The following is a 23,470-nucleotide window of genomic DNA, read 5'->3' on the forward strand; positions in this document are numbered from 1 at the left end:
AGATACACGACGCCAATCGAGTTAGTTATGTGATAACTATCACTAATAAATGAATATATAAATTTAGAAAATGATTGACAACAAGATTAAATTATTATAGAAAGTTATACACGTGTTGCCTTTCCAATCAAATCATTATCCTAAACACTTGGGCTAATTAAAAAATAGGGTTTTTATGTCGATTATACTTTTGTTAATTTATATGAGAAAATTTATAAATGTAAAAACAAAGTATGGGAAAGACAATTATTAGCTAACTTAATATGGAAACTAAATTTAAAACAAAAACATATCAACCAAACATGGGTACTATTGTAAAATTAGCATCCACCCTTCTCCCTCTCAAACCTCAGTCACACAAACTCTTTCTCTCTCCAAATCCAGCCACACAAACCCATTATCTCTCCAAAACCCATTCGCACCATCCCCTCCAGCTCCGGCGACCCCAACCGCGACCCCATCTAGCACTGGTGACCCTCCGTCGAGAGCCCCAACCGTTCGAGACCCCAACTCCGCCCGAGCCCCACCATCTGAACCTAGGTGCGATTTCACACCTCCTCTGCGGCGTAACTCCGAGCCCATCCCCACATCAACCCACACCTAGACGCGAACCGCCCTCATCATCTCCATCTCCATCATCGATCCCGAGATCCATCGCCACCCCTCTACAACCTGACCCCGGACCCAACACTCAAAGCCAAGAACCAAGAACCCGAAAGCTCCACCCTAGCCTCGTCGCACCTAGGCGAGTCCCAACCCTGACTACCAACCATTTTTAGTTCTGAATATTTTTTCTATTTTCGAGGTGATACAATAAGGTGGTCAGAGTGGAGGGTCGGCAATGAGAGGCAGGCGACGACTAGGGTTCTTGGTGAAGAAAGAGATGAAGAGGGGGAGAGAGAAATGGGGTAGATCTGTTTTTTTTTTTTTTTTTTATCTCCAGGTCAGTGGTAACTGGTTACCTTCCCATTCTTTGTGTGTATATTTTTTGGGGTAACTGGTTACCTTCACATTCTTTGTGTGTATATTTATTGTGGTAACTGGTTACCTTCATGTTCTGACGTATGTGTATATTTATGGGTTCTTTATGGTAACTAGTTACCTATATTATTAAAATCATAGTTACTTCTTTTTTATTTTTTAATGAAGTGTTCTTCCTCTTTTTCTTTCAAATTTGATGTTTCTTTTCATATTTAATATGAGTAACCCATCACCCCTCTTACAATAACTAGATACCCCTCTTATGGCAGAAGGTTACTCCTCTCAGGGTAACTGGGTATCCCTCCTGGTACATGTTATTTAACATAGCTCTAAGATTTTTTTTTATATAACTGTCAAAGATCAATCAAGTAACTAATTACCATACCCATGATTTGAAAAAAGAACCGTACAATCTAAAAAAAAGGAAAAAAAATGTTTATAATAAATAAAAAAAATGAACACAATTCGTATTACAAAAGAGAAAAATAGAAAAAAAATGGCAAAACAACCAAAGAAAATTTAATTTAAAATTAGTTATATAAAAATAATATAAAAAACAAATAAGATAAAAAAATAATAATAAAATAATAAACGTACATTTCCAAATTAATAAAACTTGATTAAGAGTAAAATTATGGTATAAACCAACTTTTATAAAAAAAATATAAGAAAATAAACTCATAAAAATGAATTTTTTTTAAAAAAAGCTATAAATTAACTTTTTTTTTATTTTTAAAAAGTCATGTTTTTGCACGCTCTATTAAAAATCTCATATAAAATATAATTTCCTCTTGGAGTAATGATCATATCCCTAAAATTGAACGTCCCAAACACTTGAGTTAAGATTTATTAACTATTTAATAATCTATATGATCAATAATGTAGTGATAAAAAAAGAAGCCCAAACAATAGAAACATAACAATATGGAAACCCAAAATGATTATATAAGCAAACATTCTATTTCTTAAATTCAAAATTAGCTAAATTAAATTTTAATTGCAAATGTGTCATTTTTAGAATCATATCCCTAAAATTGAAAATTTAATTTCAATTTGATCACTAAATTTTTTATATGCCTCATAACTCAAACTAAGAAAAATGTGCATCATGAATTTTTTTTAAAATGAAGATAAACATAAAAAAAAATCCAGATGGAAGACATACACGAACCTAATAGATGTTTTTAAGGAAAAATTGAAGAATGTTTTTGCTAATAAGGAAGGAAATAGAGAGATATCTAGAGAAATGAAAAAAAAAGTGAATGGGTACATGAATATGGAATAGACAATAAATATTATAGAAAATGGAAAAACGTTTGTAAAAAAAACAAAAAAAAAAGGAAAAATGGAGCAAATAAGGGAATGACAGACATGAATTGTTTTTGGTAAAAAAAAAGAAAAAAGAAAAAAGAAAAAGAGGGAAAGCTTACGAAATTTTCAAAATGCCGCCCATACAAACCCCCACACTTTCCTAATCCCATAAAATCCCCACCTTTTTTCACACACTACCCACTCGCTCACTCTTCAACTCAGTCACTGACTACTCCCTCTACCTCTCTCCACCATCCCCACCACCATGGCTGACCTCCCCTGCGACGGCGATGGCCTTTGCATGGTCTGCAAGACCAAGCCCTCCGCCGATGAGACCCTCCATTGCTACACCTGCGCCACTCCCTGGCATGTCGCTTGCCTCTCTTCCCGCCCCGAAACCATGGGGGAGGCTGTCAAATGGGACTGCCCCGACTGTTCGTCCCTCTCCAATCCCAACCCTGTGACCAACCCAATCGCTTCTGCTTCCGACTTGGTGGCCGCCATCCGGATCATTCAGTCCGATACCTCATTGACCGAGCGGGAGAAGGCCCAGAAGCGCCAGCAACTCATGTGCAAGCGCGACCAGGCTGGACCATCCGATGGCGGACCTTCCAAGACCAATGACCTTCTTGATCTTCTTGGGGGTAACTTGAACTGCTCGATTTGCATGCAACTGCCGGATAGACCTGTAACGGTAGGCTTTTTTGTCTTTATCCTTTTCCTAGATTGAATACTGAAGCGTTTCGGGAAAAAAAGGTCCAAACTTTTAATGTTTTGTCTTTTTTGGGTTATTGACATAAAAACTAGTTTGAATTCAATCCTTGAGAGCAGCCGTTTCATGTATGGGGCTTAGTGTTTTTTTTAATAATTTTATACATAACCCAAATGAAACAAATGCTTGTTTTTGCCTTTTGTTTTCCTCATCACGATAATTGTCAGAAGAGTGATGCATAGGGTTCTATGGTGGGGTTATTTTTTTCTTTGAAAGATGGATTCTTATTTGGTTCAAACTTATGTGTCGTTGCTTTGTGATTTTAGACACCATGTGGCCACAATTTTTGCCTCAAGTGCTTCGAGAAATGGATTGGACAGAGGAAACGTACCTGTGCCAATTGCCGGCGCCCGATCCCAAACAGGGTGGCAAGCAACCCCAGAATCAACTCTGCGCTTGTCATTGCAATCAGAATGGCAAGGGCGACAACATCCAATGCTGAAGTGGGGCAAAGCAAGCCTCAGCATTTTATCCACAATCAAAATCGCCCAGACAAAGCTTTCACAACTGACCGTGCAAAGAAGAGTGGATTGGCTAATGCTTGCAGTGGGAAGATATTTGTGACAACGGCTCCTGATCACTTTGGGCCTATTCCTGCAGAAAATGATCCTGAAAGAGATCAGGGTGTATTAGTTGGGGAATCCTGGACAGATAGGATGGAATGTAGACAATGGGGAATCCATTTGCCTCATGTTTCTGGGATTGCTGGGCAGTCGACTTATGGCGCCCAGTCAGTGGCTCTCTCTGGTGGTTATGAAGATGATGAGGATCACGGCGAGTGGTTTCTTTACACTGGGAGGTATTGATTGTTCAACTGTTATTCTTATTTATTTCACATGTATTTGTATGTTCAATTGCCAAGTTGTGAAGCCTGTATCTTCAATTCGTCGTACATGTTTCTCTGGTTTTCTGCAAATCCCTTTTACTTAATGGGGATTAAATATTTTTACATTGCTTGATGTCTTAGACTAGGAAAACTTATTGGTGTTTTCTTTAGGTTTAATGTTAAGATGTCTAATCTCCAACTTCTCAATTGTAATGTACAGTGGTGGGAGAGATCTCAGTGGCAATAAACGGACAAATAAGGCTCATTCTTTTGATCAGAAGTTTGAAAAGTTGAATGAGGCACTGCGATTTAGTTGCCGAAAAGGTTATCCAGTTCGAGTTGTGAGGTTTGTTGATGCTAAATTAAAGTTTGAAATTGGTAGCAGCTGATATTAGGATTGCAAAATAAAGCACAATTGCTGAATTTTTCTCTTAAGTTCATTCTTGGTATCGTAGTAGGGCAAGTGCTTTCTCTTCTCTCAGATTTCTGATTGACAGGTCTCACAAGGAGAAGCGCTCGGCTTATGCCCCAGAAGAGGGAGTGCGGTATGATGGAGTTTACAGAATTGAGAAATGCTGGCGCAAGAAAGGAGGGCAAGTAAGATAATGCTTGTCATGTTAATGTAGTACTTAGCCCTCAACACTCAATTTGGCTATGTATTTGTTTATATCAACTGATAATTTCTGTGGTTTTAGGGCCATCTTGTATGCAGATACCTTTTCATTAGATGTGACAATGAACCAGCTCCATGGACAAGGTCTGCTCATAGTCATCTTTTCCTCTCAGTCCCTCTCTCTCCAACCACTAATTTTTTTTTTAAATGATCTTCAGTAATGATCATGGGGACCTTCCAAGGCCCTTGCCTGTAGTGCCAGAGTTAAATAAAGCAATGGATCTAACTGAAAGGAAAGAAGCTCCGTTCTGGGACTACGATGTAAGTTACAAGCACTTAAAATTTTATGATGTTTTTCCTCTCATCACAGCTAATTACGCATTAACATTTTATTTTGTCAAAATAAGTTAGTTAGCTTGTTATATATATGTATATATAATTTCTCTTTTTTACTATTATCGTTTATCATGTTTGGTAGGAGGAAAAAGGTCGTTGGATGTGGAAGAAGCCTCCACCACCTAGTAGAAAACGTGTGCATGCTGATGATTCTGGAACTGCGAGGAAGAGATCTAAAATAGTTAACAAAATGTCTGCCAGAAAAAAGCTTTTGAAAGGCATAATTTTCTTACTAACAAATTTTGAGCATTTTCTATCATCTTTGCAGCTCTATTTGTATTTGTACAAGCACTTTAACAAATAGTTATATGTGCAGAGTTTTCCTGCCAAATTTGCCGGGAGGTGATGACTCTCCCAATCACTACCCCTTGTGCTCATAACTTCTGCAAGGGTTGCCTAGAGGGTGTATTTGCTGGTCAAACTGCTGTGAAGCAGAGGACATGTCAAGGCAGAAGAACACTGCGGGCTCAGAAGAATGTTATGAAATGTCCATGCTGTACAAATGACATTGCTGACTTTCTTCAGAACCCACAGGTAATGTTAATTATTAGGCTGCTGTTGCAACTGTTTGTTTCTATACCAAGTTACAATTTTTTTTTTTTTTGTATCTTGGTCGCACCACCTTGATGCATGTTTACTGAAATATTCATATGTATAGCTATAGCAGAGTTGTATATTTGAGCATTTTCTTGGGAAAATAGCTGACTCTTGGTTTGTACTTGTCTATTGGCACAAATAGAAATATTGTGGAGTAACAATTAGTAAATTTTCTTCTTTTGCCCATTTTTTGTTTCTTTGGCAGGTTAATAGAGAACTAATGGGTGTCATAGAATCGCTAAAGCAAAAAGAAGAAGAGGCTGAAGAAAGCGCTGAGACAGGTGAAGAGGTAGCTGCTGAGACAGGAGAAGAGGTAACTGCTGAGGCAGAAGATGAGGAGGAAGAGGAAGAGGAGGAGAAAGAGGAAGTGGAAGAAAATATTTTGAACCCCGAGGCCGAGGAAGAGAAAGAAACTGTTGGCAGTCCCTTAAAAGAGGTTAAGACATCCTCCCCCGAGAAACCTAAAGCTGCTAATGAGAAGCAGACAGACATTCTGGTTAAGGGTGAGAAACCTAAAGCTACTAATGAGAAGCAGACAGACATTCCGGTTAAGGGTGAGAAACCAAAACCACAAGCATCCCCCAAAGGAGAAAGCAAACCTAAAAGACAGAATCTTAAGCGCAAGAAGGTTGGAACTGGAGATGTTGGAACACCAATCAGAAGGAGCCCGAGGGCTAAAATAGTAGCTGCCATATGATTCGATACTCGTTGAGCTGAGCTTAGCTCCCATTTTGAAATGCTTGATCAAACATTTTAGCATTTTCCTTGGCTTTATACACATTAGATTTCCTTTATGTATTTAAAGTTTTCTCATTCCAAAAGGGTCTGTTGCAGTACATGCAGGCAACCACACATCACTTTTAGTGAAAATCAGAAACCTATCCATTTTTTTGGTTTGTAATGTCATGCAAAATGAAAAATAGCCACTATCTACATATTATTCTACAGTACAGTCCTGTCAACGCATATATATTATGCATTTTTGACTTGTTCTTTAAATTTTTGTTTTTCTAATCAAGACTTTTGCTGCTCAAGCTTCTCGATCAAAGCGTTCTTCTCATCTTCCGGAAGGGAATTGAACATGAAGACGGATTTGTCACCAATGTCATCCTAGCAAAAAAAAAACACCACAGAAGTTTTTATTATAAATAAAATAAGTGAAAATGAGTTGTACCAAGTATAGTTAGTATTTAGGTAGTACTAGGTAGCTACCTTAATTGGCTGAGAAAACTTCCTTCCAGCAAATATCACAAAAAGTATCATCCAGGCCCCAAGCAGAGGGAGTTTCACTCCATCGTCCATCAAACCAGTCTGCGTTTCAAATTGAAAACCAAGGTCATCCAATGCATTATTTCATGATGGTAAAACAACCCACTTGAACACTCAATATTTTCATTACATTACAATATACGTAGAATATAAAGGTTGAAATACGAACCAGGTGGCCAAGAAGAAGAGTTGGTATTATGAAAGTGAGAAGTCCAGCTTCTAGCTTGCCATAGCAGAGACCTGTTATAGCAAGTTTTCCATTCCATCCAATCCAACATCATTGAAACAAAGAAAAAAAATCAAACAAATAGATAAATAAAGAGTGTAGTTTTACCTTCTTTGAAGACAAGGCCAGTGAGGGCTGCAAAGAGTGGACCCACAAGCCAGACAGCGGCGGGGTTGTGAACAACATACTGGACCAGCCCCTGCCCAGAATGCGCAGCCAGGTTGGTGTATGCAAGCGAGGATCCAACCACGCCAAGCCCCCAAAGCGCTTGAAGAGTTCGCTTAATTGGGGTGACATATATATGAATCAACACCAAAGACACCCCAAGTCCAGCGCCACCCACAATATAAAACAGGTCAAGATTGTGTTGTATGAAGGCCCCAACCTGAGTGTCTTCAGGCAAGAAAGCTGCGGAGGCTGCCCCCACAAAAGAGGCTGCAGCCGTGACCAGCCCAGAACGGTAGGATATGACCTCTCGAACGTCGGAGGAATCGACGGACCAAGGACCATAGACTCCTTGATAAACGGGAGTGGTAGTATTAGAGGTAGCCTTACATGTGAAGATGGGTCTACGAAAGCGGCTATTAGCAGCTTTGGCGGTGGATAATCTAAGCTTGTACTTGGGAATAGGCACCACTACAGTTGCGGTGGTTGTGGCATGTAGATGTAGAACTAGTCTAGTCGATGCCGCCATGCCTATGCTATACACACACACGCTACTACTACTTCTACTACTGTTTTTTCACTTCAGTTCAGCCATAAGATTATTATCCTTCGTTTTAAAAAGAAAATAATATATAGACGCTTATAATGTTCAATCTAGTTAGTATGTGTAATGGCTGATTATTGGGTGTTGACCACCGCCACGGTTGTGAGTGGGCCAAATCCGAGAACTGTCTGGATGGGCTTAGTTAATGGAGGCCCATTCTAACCTATTACAGGGGATTAGTAGGATGGACCTGTACAGTGGTTGGTAAAACAGAGAAATAGAAGCAGAAATTGTGAGTTTCTCTATTGGAATACCTAGGAATTCGAGAGCCTAGATCTCTCCCACAAAAGTTTACACCCTACCAAATACTACACACCCACTAATGGGCTCTCCACCTCTGCTAAATACTAATGCCTAGGCTGGTACCATGTTCTTGCACACACCCTAAACTCACTCTCATAACAACTTAATACCCAACCTAGCATAATTATTCTCTGCTGCTCCCCTACTTTTACCACTCCTGCTCTTGTGCACGTACATGTATGTCACAATACCCGAAGTCCCACCTTGTCCTCAAGGTGAAAGTGAGGGAATTGCTCTTGAATGATTGGGAAGTCCTCCCAAGTGGCCTCAAATGAAGGAAGGTTGCCCACTTGATTAGGGCTTGTGGTGTTGCTTTGTGTGTGCCCGACCGAACTTCTAACATAGTCTCTGGCTTAAGAATCCATTCTAACTCTACTGTAAGACTTGGAGGTAACACTGAAGCTTGTTGGTTTGGTCCAAGGGCTGGCTTGAGCATGGAGACATGAAAGACGGGGTGGATGGATGCATCCGGAGGAAGCTGGAGTTGATATGCTGCTGCTTCTACTCGAGCAATCACCTTGAAAGGAACAAAAAATCGTGGTGCCAATTTTTCATTCATTCTTTTGGCCACTGTCTGCTACCTATACGGTCTTAGCTTGACATAACTAAGTCTCCCACTTCAAACTGAACATCCCGTCTTTTCTTTTCTGTTGGGCACGATGAAGATTCAATTTCAGCAAGTCAAGTATGTCATCCCTGGTCTGCAGATTGGGCTCAACTGCTGAAACTCGAGTGTTAGCAGGCTCGAAACGGACCAGAGGTGGGGGATCATGATGGTATAGGGCCTGAAATGGTGTCATACCAGTAGAGGAATGAAATGTCGTATTATACCAATACTCGGCCCACGGAAGCCACTTAGACCATTAGTTAGGCTTGGAACTAACAAAGCAACAAAGGTATGTCTCGAGACAGCGGTTAACCACTTCTGTTTGCCCATCCGTTTGTGGATGATACGCGGTGATTTGCTTCAAAATTGTCCCTTGTAGATGGAAGAGTTCCTTCCAAAAGAGGCTAAGGAAAATCTTGTCCCTGTCTGATACAATAGAACGAGGAACACCGTGTAACTTGACAATCTCCTGAACAAAAATGGTAGCTACTGTAGTGGCCGAGAACGGATGCCGAAGAGGAATAAAGTGGCCATATTAGCTTAAGCGGTCCACCACCACCAAGATTGAGTCAAAACCATTCGAATTCGGCAACCCCCTATGAAATCCAGTGAAATATCCTCCCAAACTTGAGATGGAATAGGCAAAGGTTGGAGCAATCCCGCGGGTGATTACGCATTCCTACCCAATACAAATCAGCCGCCATCCTCTAAAAATTCTTGAAGACACCCGAATGCCCCCCCACATTGCTGTTGTGATATTCCTGGAGCAATAATGGTATAAAGGGTGATGTTGCTCGTAGCACCAAGCGACCCTTAAACTTGAGGCAGCCCTGAACCAACGAGTAGCCCCCTGTGTCCTTGCCCTTTTCTAAATCCTGTATCACCTTAGAAAGGGTCAGGTTTGAGGCTATGTGTGCTTTCAAGTCAAGTATAGACAGTACTTGAGGAACGGAGATAGTAGCCAATGAACCTTCACTGTCTACTCGGGATAAGGCATCTGTTGTTTTATTTTCCAACCTAGGCCGGTATTGAATCGCAAAATCATATCCTAACAACTTCGTTAGCCATTTCTGATGTTCAGTAGCAACTAATATTTGTTCTAACAAATACTTAAGGCTTCTTTGATTGGTACGCACCAAGAACTTCCGCCCCAACAAATATGGTTGTCATTTCTGAATTGCCAAGACTATCGCCATCAACTCTCACTCATAAATTGACTTGGTGCGTGCTCGGGGAGACAAAACCTGACTATAAAATGCAATAGGTCGTCCGTTCTGCATCAAAACTGCACCTAGGCCCGACCCAGAAGCATTGACTTCAAGAACAAAAGGAGATGAAAAGTCTAGGAGAGCCAAAACTAGTACTGCACACATACCCTCTTTGAGTTGTATAAACACTTCCTGAGCAGTTGGGGTCCACTCGAATGCATATTTCTGCAGCTGGTCTGTAAGTGGTCGTGCAATTTTCCCATACCCTCTAACAAACTTCCATTAGTATCCCATGAGGCCAAGGAACCCTTTCAATGCCTTGATTGTCCTTGGAATGGGCCAATGGCCATGACCTCAATTTTACTCGGATCTGCAGCGACCCCTTGAGTTGAAATTATGTGACCCAAGTACTCCACACTAGTTTGGGCAAGCAAACATTTTTTTCTGTTGGCATACAAGCAATGTTGAGTAAGCCTTTCCAAAACCAGCTCCCAATGGCGAACAAGTTCTTCCTTTGATGCACTGTAAACAAGGATATCGTCAAAAAAAACTAAGACGAATTTTCGAAGAAACTCTCGGAATACCTTGTTCATCAAACCTTGGAAGGTGTAAGGGGCATTAGTAAGGCCAAAGGGCATCACTAAGAACTCGTAGTGCCCTTCATGCGTGCGGAATGTCGTCTTCTCAATATCCCTCTCAGCCACTCGGATTTGGTGATATCCGGACTTTATATCCAACTTGGAAAATACTCTAGCTCCGTGCAACTCATCTAACAATTCATCAATCATCGGAATCAGAAACTTATCAGCAATGGTCTCCCTATTCAAAGCGCGATAATCCACACAAAACCTCCAGCTACCATCCCTTTTCCAGACCAATAACACTGGACTAGAGAAAGGACTTGTACTTGGCCTAATAATCCCAGCTCGAATCATCTCCACTACTAACTTTTCTATCTCATCTTTCTGCACTTGTGCGTATCGATATGGTCTCACCGATATCGGTCCCACCCCATCGCGTAGGATAATCGAATGCTCTTTGTATCTGCTTGGCGGTGATAACTCTACAGAATATAGTTATTTTACCATATTTTATATGATAATTGTTGCTTAGTTCTTGAGTTTTTAATTAATTTATTAAGTTTTTAAGTAACTTTGTAGTTATTAATATTATTGTAATTTTCTATATTTTTATATGTTTTTATAGATACTTTATTGTTTAATGTTGTAATTTAATTATTTAAAATTAGTGTTGTTAGTTGGAATGCTAAAAATATGATTTTATTGAAAATAAATGTCATGTAAATTAAATTTTAATTAATATTTTCATGGAAGTTATATGGTATATTTTATTAGTGAAAATATTTAATTTTAATTTAATTTATGATTATTATGTAGGAAAGAATGTTGCATTTTGGTACTTTGGAAAGAAGAGAAAAGAAAAGAATTAAAACTAAAAAAAGAGAAGGAAAATGTGGCATTTATGAAAAGCTCTCCAAGCCTCCCACCTGCCTAGCCAGTCCAAGCCCCCAGGCCCATCACGCATCAGGCCTGCCTCTGCCCTTCCTCTCAGCCCAGACCTCCTCCCACCACTTGGGCCTGCTGCTTTCGGCCCACTCCTGTATTCACCCAGCCGAGCACCAACAACCTTCCTCCAGCTGCCCCCATCCAGGCCCGTGCCTCCTCAGTCCAGCCCAAAGCCATTGCTGCTCCTCAACCACACGGCCATCCGAGCCCAACAGTAGGCACAGGCCCACGCCTGGGCCTACCTCCAAAAGCCCACACCGCCTGACCTCCTTCCCAGCCCACACCAGGCCCAATCCAAGCACCCTTCGGCCTAGCAGCCTGCCTGCTTCCCACCAGTCGCCTGAACCACCTGGCCCAGCCACCTCTTTGGTCCTCTTGAGCCCAAAAAAAATGTTCCCTTGTCCCCTTTGTTCAAAAATGCCAATTTTTACCTAATTTTTCTACACATTTTCACCACAAAAATCATCATCACCCCTACAATTTACCTCTACTTGCCATATTATTATTTATTTAATCAATTTAAATTGATTATTTTAATAATCTCATTTTGGCTATAAATAAGGGTTTTCAAGACCATTTTGGGGTGCTTAATTTTTGGGTAACCATCATCTTTTCTACCATTCTCTCTTCCATTTTGGTATTTTTCAAGAGCATTTTCAAGTATGTATTTTATTTATTTTGTAATTTCTATTCTAGTTATGTGCTTCTAATATTTTTCATAAGATTATTAGGATTATGATGAAACAACTTGTAACTAGATAATATTTATGTTGTATGTTGATTTCCCTTGTAATGCAACAAAGTTTATGGATTTTTCTTCTTCATATATGCCTTTCATCTTCTTTTTTTTTTTGATCAAGAAGAATGGATTTACTTCAATAATCAAACAAGAACAGTACAAACATCAAACCAAAATAATAGCTAACAGAGGCTAAGTACAAAAGCCTCACCAAAATAACAAAACAAACTAAAAACAAACTCATCTGAACTCCAAAGCTCAGCTCAGGTAAACATTACAAAACGAGATAATACTCTTTGTTCCTGAGCAGAAAGCTTCTGCTTACTAATACTGATCAGCCTATGATGAGTTAAAGACTTAACTTCCGAAGCTATACTCGAAGCAGACTTAAAGAAATGATAAAAAATACAGTTGTTACGATTCCTCCAGATACTATATACAGTAGCCGCTAATATCATGATAGCCAAATGAAAAATGAAGCCATTGTTTCTGTTTGAAATCCATGTCCTCCATCTGTCAAACTCATAAGGCCAAGTATTGCAATCCATCCAACCAAAAATGTGATCCAACACCTGTTTAGACAGTGAACATTCAAAGAACAAGTGGGAATGACTCTCTTCAAAATCACCACAAACTGGGCACAGTAAGGAGTCTAAAGGCACTCTGAAATGAAGCAAGTTATCAAATGTAAGTAGCTGAGCATTGACTACCTGCCATAACAGAAATCTATGCTTAGGCAGAGATAATCTACACCAAACTGCTTTGTAGTATCCAACCTGCTGATGACACAGAGAGTTGTTATATATAATGGAAGAATAAAACTTCCCAGTTAAACCAGCAACCTTAACATCTTCCCTACTGAATTTGTCTCTCAGATTACATAATTTTCTCCAGTACCAGCTGGTATCCGGAGGTAGTTTATAGGTCCAAAAATCAGAGCCTTTCAAATAAATGGAATTTATCCATTTCACCCACAGCAAGTCCATCTTCTCTGAGATCGCCCAGATATACTTTGCCAAAATAGCATGATTCCACCTCTGTCCATTTCTGAAGCCGAGCCCCCCAAACACCTTAGGAAGACAAACTTTTTCCCATGAAGCCATATGAATCTTGCATCTATTCCCATTAACTCCCCAAAGAAAACCACGACAGAGTCTCTCAATTTCTTTTATTATGCTTTGAGGGAGAACAAAAATACTCATCCAATAGTTCCTCAGCCCAAACAACACCGAATGAATCAATTGCATTCTGCCAGCAAAAGACAGGTGCCTACTAGCCCAAGTGTGTAATCTCATTTTGATTTTCTGAATAATGATATCACAATCCTCATGCTTCCATTTGGTAGGTCTCATAGGGACACCAAGGTATTTTAGAGGAAACAATCCCTCTGTCAGCTTCAATTCAACAGACAGATGCAATTTTTCAGCATCTGAAATTCCTCCAAAGAAAATCTGAGATTTGTTCTCATTTATGTGCAGACCTGTTACAGAGCTAAACTCCCTAAGCACATTCTTAATGACCTTAACTGATGACAGAGACCCCTTACAAAATATCAGTAAGTCATTTGTCTTTCATCTTTAATATCTCATATTTTTTATTGTTAGATAATATTGCACTTTGTTCTTCATTTTGCAAAACATAATATTCTTGATGTGTCATTAAATTGTACACATCCAATGCTTAGAACAAAAATATTATGTTTTGCCTTATAAATAATGTTATTTGATTTTTTGTTGTTTCATTAGGTTGATTCACATTAAATACTTTGAAATTATACTTTTTTGAAAAGTGAAGAAAAATCCTATCTTTTTAGAAATAATTTATTCTTAAAAGTATAAATCTATTTGGAAAATGATAGTTTGACTTATTTTAACTATCACTAAAACTTAGGAATCAATATACTAATAAGTATTATTAAACTTACATTTTGTGGATTCTAGTATCTTAATAATCTTTCATTTTAACACTTATTTTCAAATCATAATTGATTTATTTTTATTCTCTTAAATAACTTTATTTTAAATCTTTTATTTTATGTTCATGACATTAAATCTCATCAATCTTTGGAGCTAGGTTAGAATTTATTAATTTTTGTTTAAAATACTTTTCTTTTTTATTTTAGACAACTCATTTGGGTTCGATCCTGTGCTTACACGAATACTATACTTTATATACGATTCGTGCGCTTGCGAGTTATACATTTTTAAAACATACCTGTTTTGGCTCCATCAGGCGGTAATCCAGTTGGCATCGAAAATACTGCTCCAAAATGCTCCAGAAGGTCTGATACACCTTGAGGAATGACATGTTACCCGTGGTCTCCTTTGCCTTGAGAGCCCCAGTTGAACCCAAAAACTCAATCCGTCATGTTCGACAGTGTGAATCATTGCCTTAAGGGATATCGGTGACTTGCAAAGTCTCGGGTACCATGTAACGTTACCCACGCACCCGCTATCTCGAAACCCATGACCATCATCCTCCAATTAACTTGGATATTGCCTAAGGTTTCCAGCCACTTGATACCGAGTATCACATCTGTTGTAGTGCCCCAAATTTCCTAATAAGGTTTAGGACCTTGATTAGGAGGCCGAGAGTGCCATAATGTATTTATTATGTTATTAAATCATAATATGCATGTTTAGGTGTATTAAATATGCATGCGAACCCATTTCTAATTAACTGGGTGAATTTAATATGTTGGCCATTTCGGGCATATTTGGCATATATGTGATATGTGTGTGGTGCTTTGTTATTATTTGGTTATGCTAGGGTTGCTCAGCACAAGACGATCCTATGAGGTAAGCTAGTGGGAAAGTCACAACGGGATTTATTCTTGACTCGGAGTTAGTCAAGGGGTATTTAGATCATTACTGAGTTATTGGGTAATGGGAATTAATATTTGATGATAAATTGGGAGTTAGTAAGATCAGGGGGAAATTCTGGAGGTTTTGATTATTTTGCCCACGGGGAAGTTTTCGAGACCCCGAGCGTTAGGATTTGTTTGAGGCTACTTAAGCTTGAAGTAACCTTTTAAGAAATAAAAAGATTGTGCAGAACGTTCTCTCTCCCTCTAAGTTCCATTTTCGTCTTCCGATTGCATTTTCGAAGGAAACTTGAGTTCTAGGACTCGGATTCAAGCGAGGATTGAGGCATAGTGATCCTAGGAAAGATTAGAAGCTTATTAGCCAGAGGATTTAGTTGAGAAACAACTCAATCGGAGGTAATTCAAGTTTTAAATTCTAAGTTTTTAAAGTTTTTAAGCTTGAATTGGATTTTGTGTGTTGATGAGTTTTTGGATGATTTGAGACTTGGGTTTTGTTGGCTTTGGATCATGGGGATGTTTGGGAACTTTGATTTTTGAGTTTGGAGATGTTTGGATAGGTTTTTGGAAGGTTTTAAAATGGAGAAATTGGGGAAAAATGGCTGGTTCGAGGTTGGGCCGCGGCCCTGTTCTTGGGCGCCGCGGCCCAGGCTCGAAGAAGCAGGCGAAGGTTGCTGAAGGGGTCTGGGGGCCAAGGCCCTTGAATAGTAGCGCCGCGGCGCTTGGTGCTGATGCCTGATGTTGGCACCTCTGTTTTGGCTAAGGGCCGCGACGCTTGAGGGCATTTATGGCCAAAGTGATGTTTTGAGCATAGGAACTCAAACCTTAGGCCTCGGGATTGTTCCTACTACCCGGTTTAGTGGGATTCGATGTCTTGGAGGCTAGGTCTTGGTTCCAGGATTGGGTTTTAGAACTTGAACTCATTGGATCACCGTTTATGGTTGTGACTAGGTTATCACTAGAGGCTTGGAATCAGGATCGTGCTTGTGGCTCGTTTATTGGTAACCTGTGCTTGGAACAAAGGTAAGAAAATTGCACCCTGTGTATATGACTTGCATGGTTATTCTTTATGCATGTTGGATGTTTAAATGTGATGCATGTGATACACGAGAAACATGTGAATAGGGCATGCCATGAATATTGAATATGAGATTGATCAGAACTTGAGTCTCTGTGTTTATGCATGATCCTAGTTATGCTATCAATTGTTAAGTAAGCATGTTGAATGCCCTGTATTCGAATATTTGACATGTGATATATGCTTGGTAGCATTGCTTACTTGTGTATGGCACTGACTATTCAGAATCGGCACTGGTCGCATTTTACTGACCTAAGAGTCAGAAATGGCGTAAGCGTCATGAACGCAGAGCTGATAAAAGATTAGATCTAATCGATATCAACGTTGAATGACTCTAGCAGCATTAATGTTGGACCGACTTGAAGGTCGATGAAAATTATAAGCGCTTGACTAGTCTAGGACTAGTTACTCAGGGCCAGGGCCAAAGGCCTAGGTGACTGTTTTGTCACATGGCTAAGGGAGCGAAATCCCATGTTAGTGACCCTGTGGTCACTCTGGAGGTTTATGTTGGTGATTGTTCCATCAAATACCTACCATGTTTAAGCTAGTGTAAGGATCACTTATTTGCAAAGCCCTGGTGACCCTATCGTCACATGGCCAATGGGAACGGAACCCACCTTAGTGACTTTTACAACTGTCACTCTTCTATTTAGGGCTATAACCCAGCATGGTTACCGGAACCACCAGTGTTAAATCACTTATCTGTTTAGGATTGACTTGATAGTCATCCACTCAGGAGGGTAGGATTCCTTATCCTGGATACCCATCATTACGTGAACTTATTTGCTGCTTGAATAGGGCTATATTTGCTAGGCATGTGCCTTATGATTTGATGACATGTTATTACTGTTCATAAGCATATTAAGTTTTTCTTGCTGGGCTTCAGCTCACGGGTGCTATGTGGTGCAGGTAAAGGTAAAAGAAAGCTAGACCATCCTTGAGTTGGAGAGCTTAGGTGACGATGTGTACATATGCAGCTGCTCGACCACCACGGCCGAGGTTTGAAAGAGGAACTAGGGTTAAACCCTGTTTTGCCGCTTGGATCGGCTGGTTGTAAATATTTTGTTGTAATAAACATTTAAATTATATTTTGGGATCCCAATGTATATAGTAAACGTTCTAATGAAACGTTATTTCTTAACCAAAATTTTTAATCCCTAAACCGCTAATAATACTTAGTTACACGATTTTGGCCAAATGACTCGATTAGCAAGTTTAGCACTGTTTATAAGGCACACCGTAACGGTCCCTGGAGTTTAGGGCGTTGCATCTGTCCCCCTAAATCCAATGGCAGACAATCAATTACCACCCTCAAAGCGCCTAACTCCAGCTCGATTTGAGCACAAATTCCTTTAGTTCAAACTTTTCCACCTGTACCCAACAGTATAACATAACAAGTTGTTGGAGTGATTTGGATACCTGTAGCTGCTACTACATCCATTAAAAGCAGTCTTCTTGACATGGTGCTTCATTTTTGCAGTGCATAGATCCTTGATGATTTTGGCATAAGCCGGCACTTGTTTTATGATGTGAAGCAAAGGAAGATTAATCTTCACTTATGTCAAGTGCTCAATGATTTCAGCTTAGTTATCAGGAAGTTTCCCAACAGGTTTCAAAGCCTGGGGAAATGGTACTTTTGGAGAAGCATTGAGTGGTGGATTTTCGAGAATAACTTTTGGAGTACTGGGAGAGTTGGATTTTATGGGTGGATCTTGCAAAGTTTTACTGCTTCTGGTCGTGATGGCATTTACTTCCTTGACATTTTGATCATTAGAATTTTAAGATTGGGTCATGTGTTGGCCTTGCACATTGAATTTCGGTTGGGAAGGAAGTTTGCCTTTTTCTGGAATGGCCAAGGATTCAGTCAATTTTGAGAATTGAAATTCATTTCCTTGATTTCTTCCATCATTTGGCGATTTAGTTTGGATTGTTCCTCTATGAATGCATGAAGGGTATTCTCGAGAGAATTTTGTTGTGGATGAGCATTATATTGAGGTGCAAAATACGACTTTGATGGTTGAACTTGTTGCTCATTTCTCCATTGGTGATTAGAGGTGAAAAGTGCAACTTTATTAATCTTAAATGTCAAAATAAATTAAGTTTTAATTAATATTTTCATGGAATTAATATGATATATTTTATGGATTAAAATATTTGATCATGATTTAATTTATTGTTATTTTGTAAGAATTAAAGTTGTATTTTGGCACTTTGAAATGAAAAGAGAAAGAAAGAATTAAATTTGAAACAAATGAAAGAAAATTGGCAAAAAAGAAAAGGTCCGATCCGAAGGCCCAAGCCCAGCAACATCTACCATTTTTCTCCCTGCCCAGCCGCCAGGTGTCCTCGCCAGAAGCCGCCATGCGTCGCCTAGGTGCCCAGCTGCTGCCTCCAGCTTGCGCCACCTGTCCCCTTCAACCTCCTCCAACGTAATCACCCTTCAACCATTCCAGCTTCTCCCATCTCTCCCAACGCCCAACGCCCAAAGTCAGCAACCAGCAGGCCCAGTTCGCCCAAAGCCAGCTTCTCTCTCTCCAGCGTAGCCTCCAAGCCCAATGTAGGCCCAACTCGCCTCCTTCAGCATCCAACCTCCTAGATGGCTTTCTCTGATTGGCTGGGCTTGGTCAATGGACCAGCTCCCAACCAGCCACCTTTGGCCCAACCTTTCATGCACCTTGGGCCATGCACATTGCCATTTTGAGCTTTAAAGCTCATCTTTTTTGGTGTTTTTGAAAATGAGCAATTTGACCATACACCAAAATAACTAGGTTAATATTTATAATAAGATTTGATTTTTCAAAATCATATTTTATTATTAATATTTCAGATTTATTTTGTAAACCCCATTTTGTTGTTTAATTTCTTTTTAATCCTTTTCTCCCTCTATAAATAGGGACTCTTTCTTCACAATTGGTATGTAATTTTTAGGTAGCAAAACTCTACCAAATTTTAGTCTCATTTCTCATATTTTCTCTCTAGAATTTCATGAGAATGTCTAGCATAATAGGCTAACCTTCTTAGGAAGGTTAGGATGATCCTATTTGCACTATAACTTTGTTTGGTATTTTTGATTCACTATGTGCTTAAAGTTTATATATTTGAGTGATTTATTTTCTTTCATCTCTATTTCTTCATCTTGTTATCTATATTTATGTTTACTAATAGTATATAGATTTTGTCAAGCACTTTCTATATATTATCAAATTAGTGAAAATAATATAGATAATATCTTTATCATTTTCTCCATCTCATCCATATATATTTACTTTTCCTAAAATCTATATAGAATTAATTATGCTCTTTCTATATATTTTATAAATAGTAAAAGTAATATTTGTGTTAGGTTTTATGTCCAATCTCTTATTGCATTATTGCCAATGGTATAATGTCATTTTTAGATTTCTCATAAGATTTATCTCATCATTCCATAGTAAAGAATAATAATCACTTGAATGCATTTGTGTAAAATATATTTGTGCTTCAATGTTAATCTTTCAAATGAATAGTTGGGATGTGAACTATCCATTTGTGTAATTTTTGTGAATCAAAGATCCAAATAAATAAGTATGCATATTGGTGACTCTTGATCCTTCCTACTTGTTACCTATTGTTACATCACACTTTTTTCTATCTTTATTTCTAGTATTTAAATCTCCAAAACAAAAAAAAAATATCATTTGTTCTATTTTCTTCATATTATTTATCTCCAACATTTATTTATTGATTAACTTGTTTCTTTACCTCCTAATGGAATCGACCGCCCATCTATACTACGACTATCGCTAAGTGGAAGTCACGTTTGGGCGTTAAACAATTGGCCTCCAGACGATTGAGCTTGGTTGGAATCTCTCCAACTGAAATTTGAGTGGTTCCTCCAACCATGCCTCAAACTCCAGCATGCAAATATTACAATTATATATTCATGGAGCAGGTAATTATATGATCATATTCATATATATATTCACGGATCATATAATCATATAGTCAAGAGCCAGGCTCTATCAGAACCTCATGCTCCCTAATACAATGTGCAAGTAAAGCATTTACATTCTATTTAAGTATTTAACACATAACTACATAAATAGTTACCATTCCCTGAGTGAAGCTATCTTCAGTGACGAGTGTACATGCCCAGCTTGTCTTCAGGAACCATAAACCTTGGCAAGCTCTGATACCAAGTTGTAACGCCCTAAACTCCAGGGACCGTTACGGTGTGCCTTGTAAACAGTGCTAACTCGTTAATCGAGTCATTTGACCAAAATCGTGTAACTAAGTATGATTAGCGATTTAGGGATTAAAAATTTTGGTTAGGATGTAACGTTTCATTAGAACGTTTATTATATACATTGGGATCCCAAAAATATAATTTAAAGGTTTATTACAAGAAAATATTTACAACCAGCCGATCTAAGTGGCAAAACAGGGTTTAACCCTAGTTCCTCTTCAAACCTCGGCCGTGGTGGTCGAGTAGTTGCATATGTACACATCATCACCTAAGCTCTATAACTCAAGGATGGTCTAGCTTTCTTTTGCCTTTACCTGCACCACATAGCACCCGTGAGCCGAAGCCCAGCAAGAAAACTCAATATGCTCATGAACAGTCATATCATGACATCAAATCATAAGGCACACGCCTAGCAGATATAGCAATATTCAAGCAGGCAAATGAGTTCACGTAATGATGAATATACAACATCAACCAATGATCATAATAATCATCCCGGACTTTTAGCCCCAAATAGAAGAGTGACAGTTGTAATAATCACTAAGGTGGGTTCCGTTCCCAATAGCCATGTGACGATAGGGTCACCGGGGCTTTATAGATAAGTGATCATTTCACTAGCTTAAACAAGATAGGTGTTTGATGAACTAGTCACCAAGATAACCTACCGCATGACCATAGAGTCGCAATTGTGGGATTCCGCTCCTTAGCCATGTGACAAGCAGTCACATAGGCCTTTGGCCCTGGCTCTGAGTAATTAGCCTAGACTAGTCAAGCGCTTATAATTTTCATCGACCTTAGGGTCTGTCCAGCATCAATGCTCCTAGAGTCATTCAATGCTGATATCGATTAGATCTAATCTTTTATCATCCCTGCGTTCAGGACGCTTATGCCGTTTCTGACTCTCAGGTCAATAATATGCGACCAGTGCCGTCCCTGACTAGTCAGTGCCATACACAAGTAAGCAATGCTACCAAACATATATCATATGTCAAATATTCGAATACAGATTATTCAACATGCTTACTTAACAATTGCTAGCATAATTAGGATCATGCATAAACACAGAGGCTCAAGCTCTGAACAATCTCATATTCAATATTCATAGCATGCCTTAATCACATGTTTCTCGTGCAACACATGCATCGCATTTAATCACTTGACATGCCGCAACAATAACCATGCATGTCACATTTAATCATCCAACATGCATAAATAATAACCATGCATGTCATATATACACATGGTGCAGTTTTCTTACCTTTGGTCCAAGCACAGGTTACCAATAAACAAGTCACAAGCACGATCCTTACTCCAAGCCTCTAGTGATAACCTAGTCACAACCATAAATGGTGATCCAATAAGTTCAAGTTCTAAAACCAATCACGGAACCAAAACCTAGCCTCCGAGACATCAAACCCCACCAATCTGGGTAGTAGGAATGATCCTGAGGCCTAAGGTTTAAGTTCCTAAGATTAAAACATCATTTCGACCATAAATAACCTCAAGCGCCGCGGCCCCAAAACCTTGAGCCGCGGCTCCCAGCCAAAACAAGAAAACCAGGGGCAAGCGCTGCGACGCCCTACACCTAGTGCCGCAGCCCCCAGAGCTCCCAAACACTCCACCTGCTTCATCGAGCTTGGGCCGCGGCGCCCAAGAACAGGGCCGCGGCCCGACCTCGGACCATCAATTTTTCTCCGACTTTAACCTTTTAAAACCTCCCAAAAACATATCCATACATCGCCAAACTCAAAAATCAAAGTTCCCAAACATCCCCATGATCCAAAACCCATAAAACCCAAGTCTCAAATCACCCAAAAACTCATCAAAACACAAAGTCCAATTCAAGTTTAAAAACTTTAAAAAACTTAAAACTTGAATTACCTCCGATTGAGTTGTTCCCAACTAAATCCTCCGGCTAATAAGCTTCTAATCTTCCCTAGGATTATTGTGCCTCGATCCTCACTTGAATCCGAGTCCTAGAACTTAAGTTACCTTCGAAAATACGATCGGGAGACGAAAATAGAACTTTGAGGGAGAGAGAACGTACAGATCGTTCTTTTATTCTTTTAAAGGTTACTTCAAGCTTAAGTAGCCTCAAACAAATCCTAACGCTCGGGGTCCCGAAAACACTCCCCGGGGACAAAATAGTCAAAACCTCCAGAATTTCCCTCTGATCTTACTAACTCCCAATATATCACCAAATATTTATTCCCATTACCCAATAACCAAGTATTGCTCTAAATACCCCTTGACTTACTCCAAGTCAAGCATACATTTTGTTGTGACTTTCCCACTAGCTTACCTCCTAGGATCGTCTCGTGCTGGGTAACCCGGGCATAACCAAATAATAATAAAGCACCACACACACATATCACATATATGCCAAATATGCCTGAAATGGCCAAAATATGAAAATCACCCAATTAATCAGAAATGGGTTCACATGCATATTTAATACACCTAAACATGCATATTATCATTTAATAACATAATAAATCAATTATGGCCCTCCCGACCTCCTAATCAAGGTCCTAAACTTTATTAGGAAATTTGGGGCATTACAACTATCCTCTCCTTACAGAAATTTCGCCCTCGAAATTTATCTGAACAGCCCGGAATAAGAATTCCACACAACTGATTCCAGTTTCCCAGGTCGCTTCCTCGACCTCACTGATTCTGTATCATACCTTAACCCAAAGTATAACTTTGTTCCTCAGAACCTTATTCTTCCTGGCTCATATCTGGACTGGCTATTCTTTACAAGATAACTTAGCCTCAAATCCCCTGATTTTCATAACTCAACTCATGAGTTTCTTTTAACCCATGCCCTCAGCATGGAAATGCATAATACACTATGTACAACTAACAGTGCCAAAGATAAGGTCGAACCAAAATCAACCTAACCAGTCCTATCTAGGACTCAAACTGTTAAAATAATCTAGGGCTCACTTGCCCTTAACTCTTCATCCTTTTCCATGGTGATACTTTTAAGGAAGATACAACCTTCTACCTGGAACTCTATGTTCCTACTTTTCAATTCAGTAAAACTTTTCCATTTACTTTGAGAAGTGAGCATCCAAGCTTCAACCTCTAATAATCTAAATAGTCCCCTGAACTACCTCAGGATCCAAATATAACATCTCACCCATCTCATTCCATTGGTGATAAACATTCTCTATCATACCTTATCTCATAAGGTATTT

At 39.3% G+C, this 23,470-nt stretch overlaps 3 protein-coding genes across 3 annotated transcripts; 1 reads left to right on the plus strand and 2 right to left on the minus strand.

Moving 5' to 3' along the window:
* The first annotated feature begins 2,356 nt into the window (after positions 1-2,356).
* On the plus strand, positions 2,357-6,495 carry LOC133822498 (E3 ubiquitin-protein ligase ORTHRUS 2-like). The gene is made up of 9 exons (XM_062254859.1): positions 2,357-2,986; positions 3,331-3,863; positions 4,111-4,236; positions 4,388-4,487; positions 4,586-4,647; positions 4,722-4,824; positions 4,982-5,117; positions 5,216-5,433; positions 5,702-6,495. Exons 1-9 carry the CDS (start codon positions 2,558-2,560, stop codon positions 6,191-6,193), a joined length of 2,199 nt encoding a protein of 732 aa, XP_062110843.1. The 5' UTR covers positions 2,357-2,557; the 3' UTR covers positions 6,194-6,495.
* LOC133822499 (uncharacterized) lies at positions 6,355-7,773 on the minus strand. Its single transcript, XM_062254860.1, has 4 exons — positions 7,100-7,773; positions 6,935-7,005; positions 6,709-6,807; positions 6,355-6,606 (listed from the first exon to the last, which is right to left on the minus strand). The coding sequence occupies exons 1-4, from the start codon at positions 7,683-7,685 to the stop codon at positions 6,511-6,513; spliced, it is 852 nt and encodes a 283-aa protein (XP_062110844.1). The 5' UTR covers positions 7,686-7,773; the 3' UTR covers positions 6,355-6,510.
* Positions 7,774-12,406: 4,633 nt separating this feature from the next.
* Positions 12,407-14,450, minus strand: LOC133823882 (uncharacterized). Its single transcript, XM_062256735.1, has 2 exons — positions 14,358-14,450; positions 12,407-13,684 (listed from the first exon to the last, which is right to left on the minus strand). The coding sequence occupies exons 1-2, from the start codon at positions 14,448-14,450 to the stop codon at positions 12,407-12,409; spliced, it is 1,371 nt and encodes a 456-aa protein (XP_062112719.1).
* Between the last annotated feature and the right edge of the window lie 9,020 nt (positions 14,451-23,470).

Source organism: Humulus lupulus, chromosome 3, assembly GCF_963169125.1.
Source record: "Humulus lupulus chromosome 3, drHumLupu1.1, whole genome shotgun sequence".
Classification (NCBI taxonomy): Eukaryota; Viridiplantae; Streptophyta; class Magnoliopsida; order Rosales; family Cannabaceae; genus Humulus; species Humulus lupulus.

What these genes read in the sequence shown, in the direction of transcription:
- LOC133822498 (XM_062254859.1), top strand. Translation starts at nt 2,558, where the DNA reads ATGGCTGACCTCCCCTGCGACGGCGATGGCCTTTGCATGGTCTGCAAG. An exon ending in TGCCGGATAGACCTGTAACG is followed by an intron (nt 2,987 to 3,330) that starts GTAGGCTTTTTT and finishes TTGTGATTTTAG; the next exon opens with ACACCATGTGGCCACAATTT. An exon ending in ACTTTCTTCAGAACCCACAG is followed by an intron (nt 5,434 to 5,701) that starts GTAATGTTAATT and finishes TTTCTTTGGCAG; the next exon opens with GTTAATAGAGAACTAATGGG.
- LOC133822499 (XM_062254860.1), bottom strand. Translation starts at nt 7,685, where the DNA reads ATGGCGGCATCGACTAGACTAGTTCTACATCTACATGCCACAACCACC. An exon ending in TGGCCTTGTCTTCAAAGAAG is followed by an intron (nt 7,006 to 7,099) that starts GTAAAACTACAC and finishes TTGCTATAACAG; the next exon opens with GTCTCTGCTATGGCAAGCTA. An exon ending in AGTTTTCTCAGCCAATTAAG is followed by an intron (nt 6,607 to 6,708) that starts GTAGCTACCTAG and finishes TTTTTTTGCTAG; the next exon opens with GATGACATTGGTGACAAATC.
- LOC133823882 (XM_062256735.1), bottom strand. Translation starts at nt 14,450, where the DNA reads ATGTCATTCCTCAAGGTGTATCAGACCTTCTGGAGCATTTTGGAGCAG. An exon ending in GCCTGATGGAGCCAAAACAG is followed by an intron (nt 13,685 to 14,357) that starts GTATGTTTTAAA and finishes ATATTTTGTAAG; the next exon opens with GGGTCTCTGTCATCAGTTAA.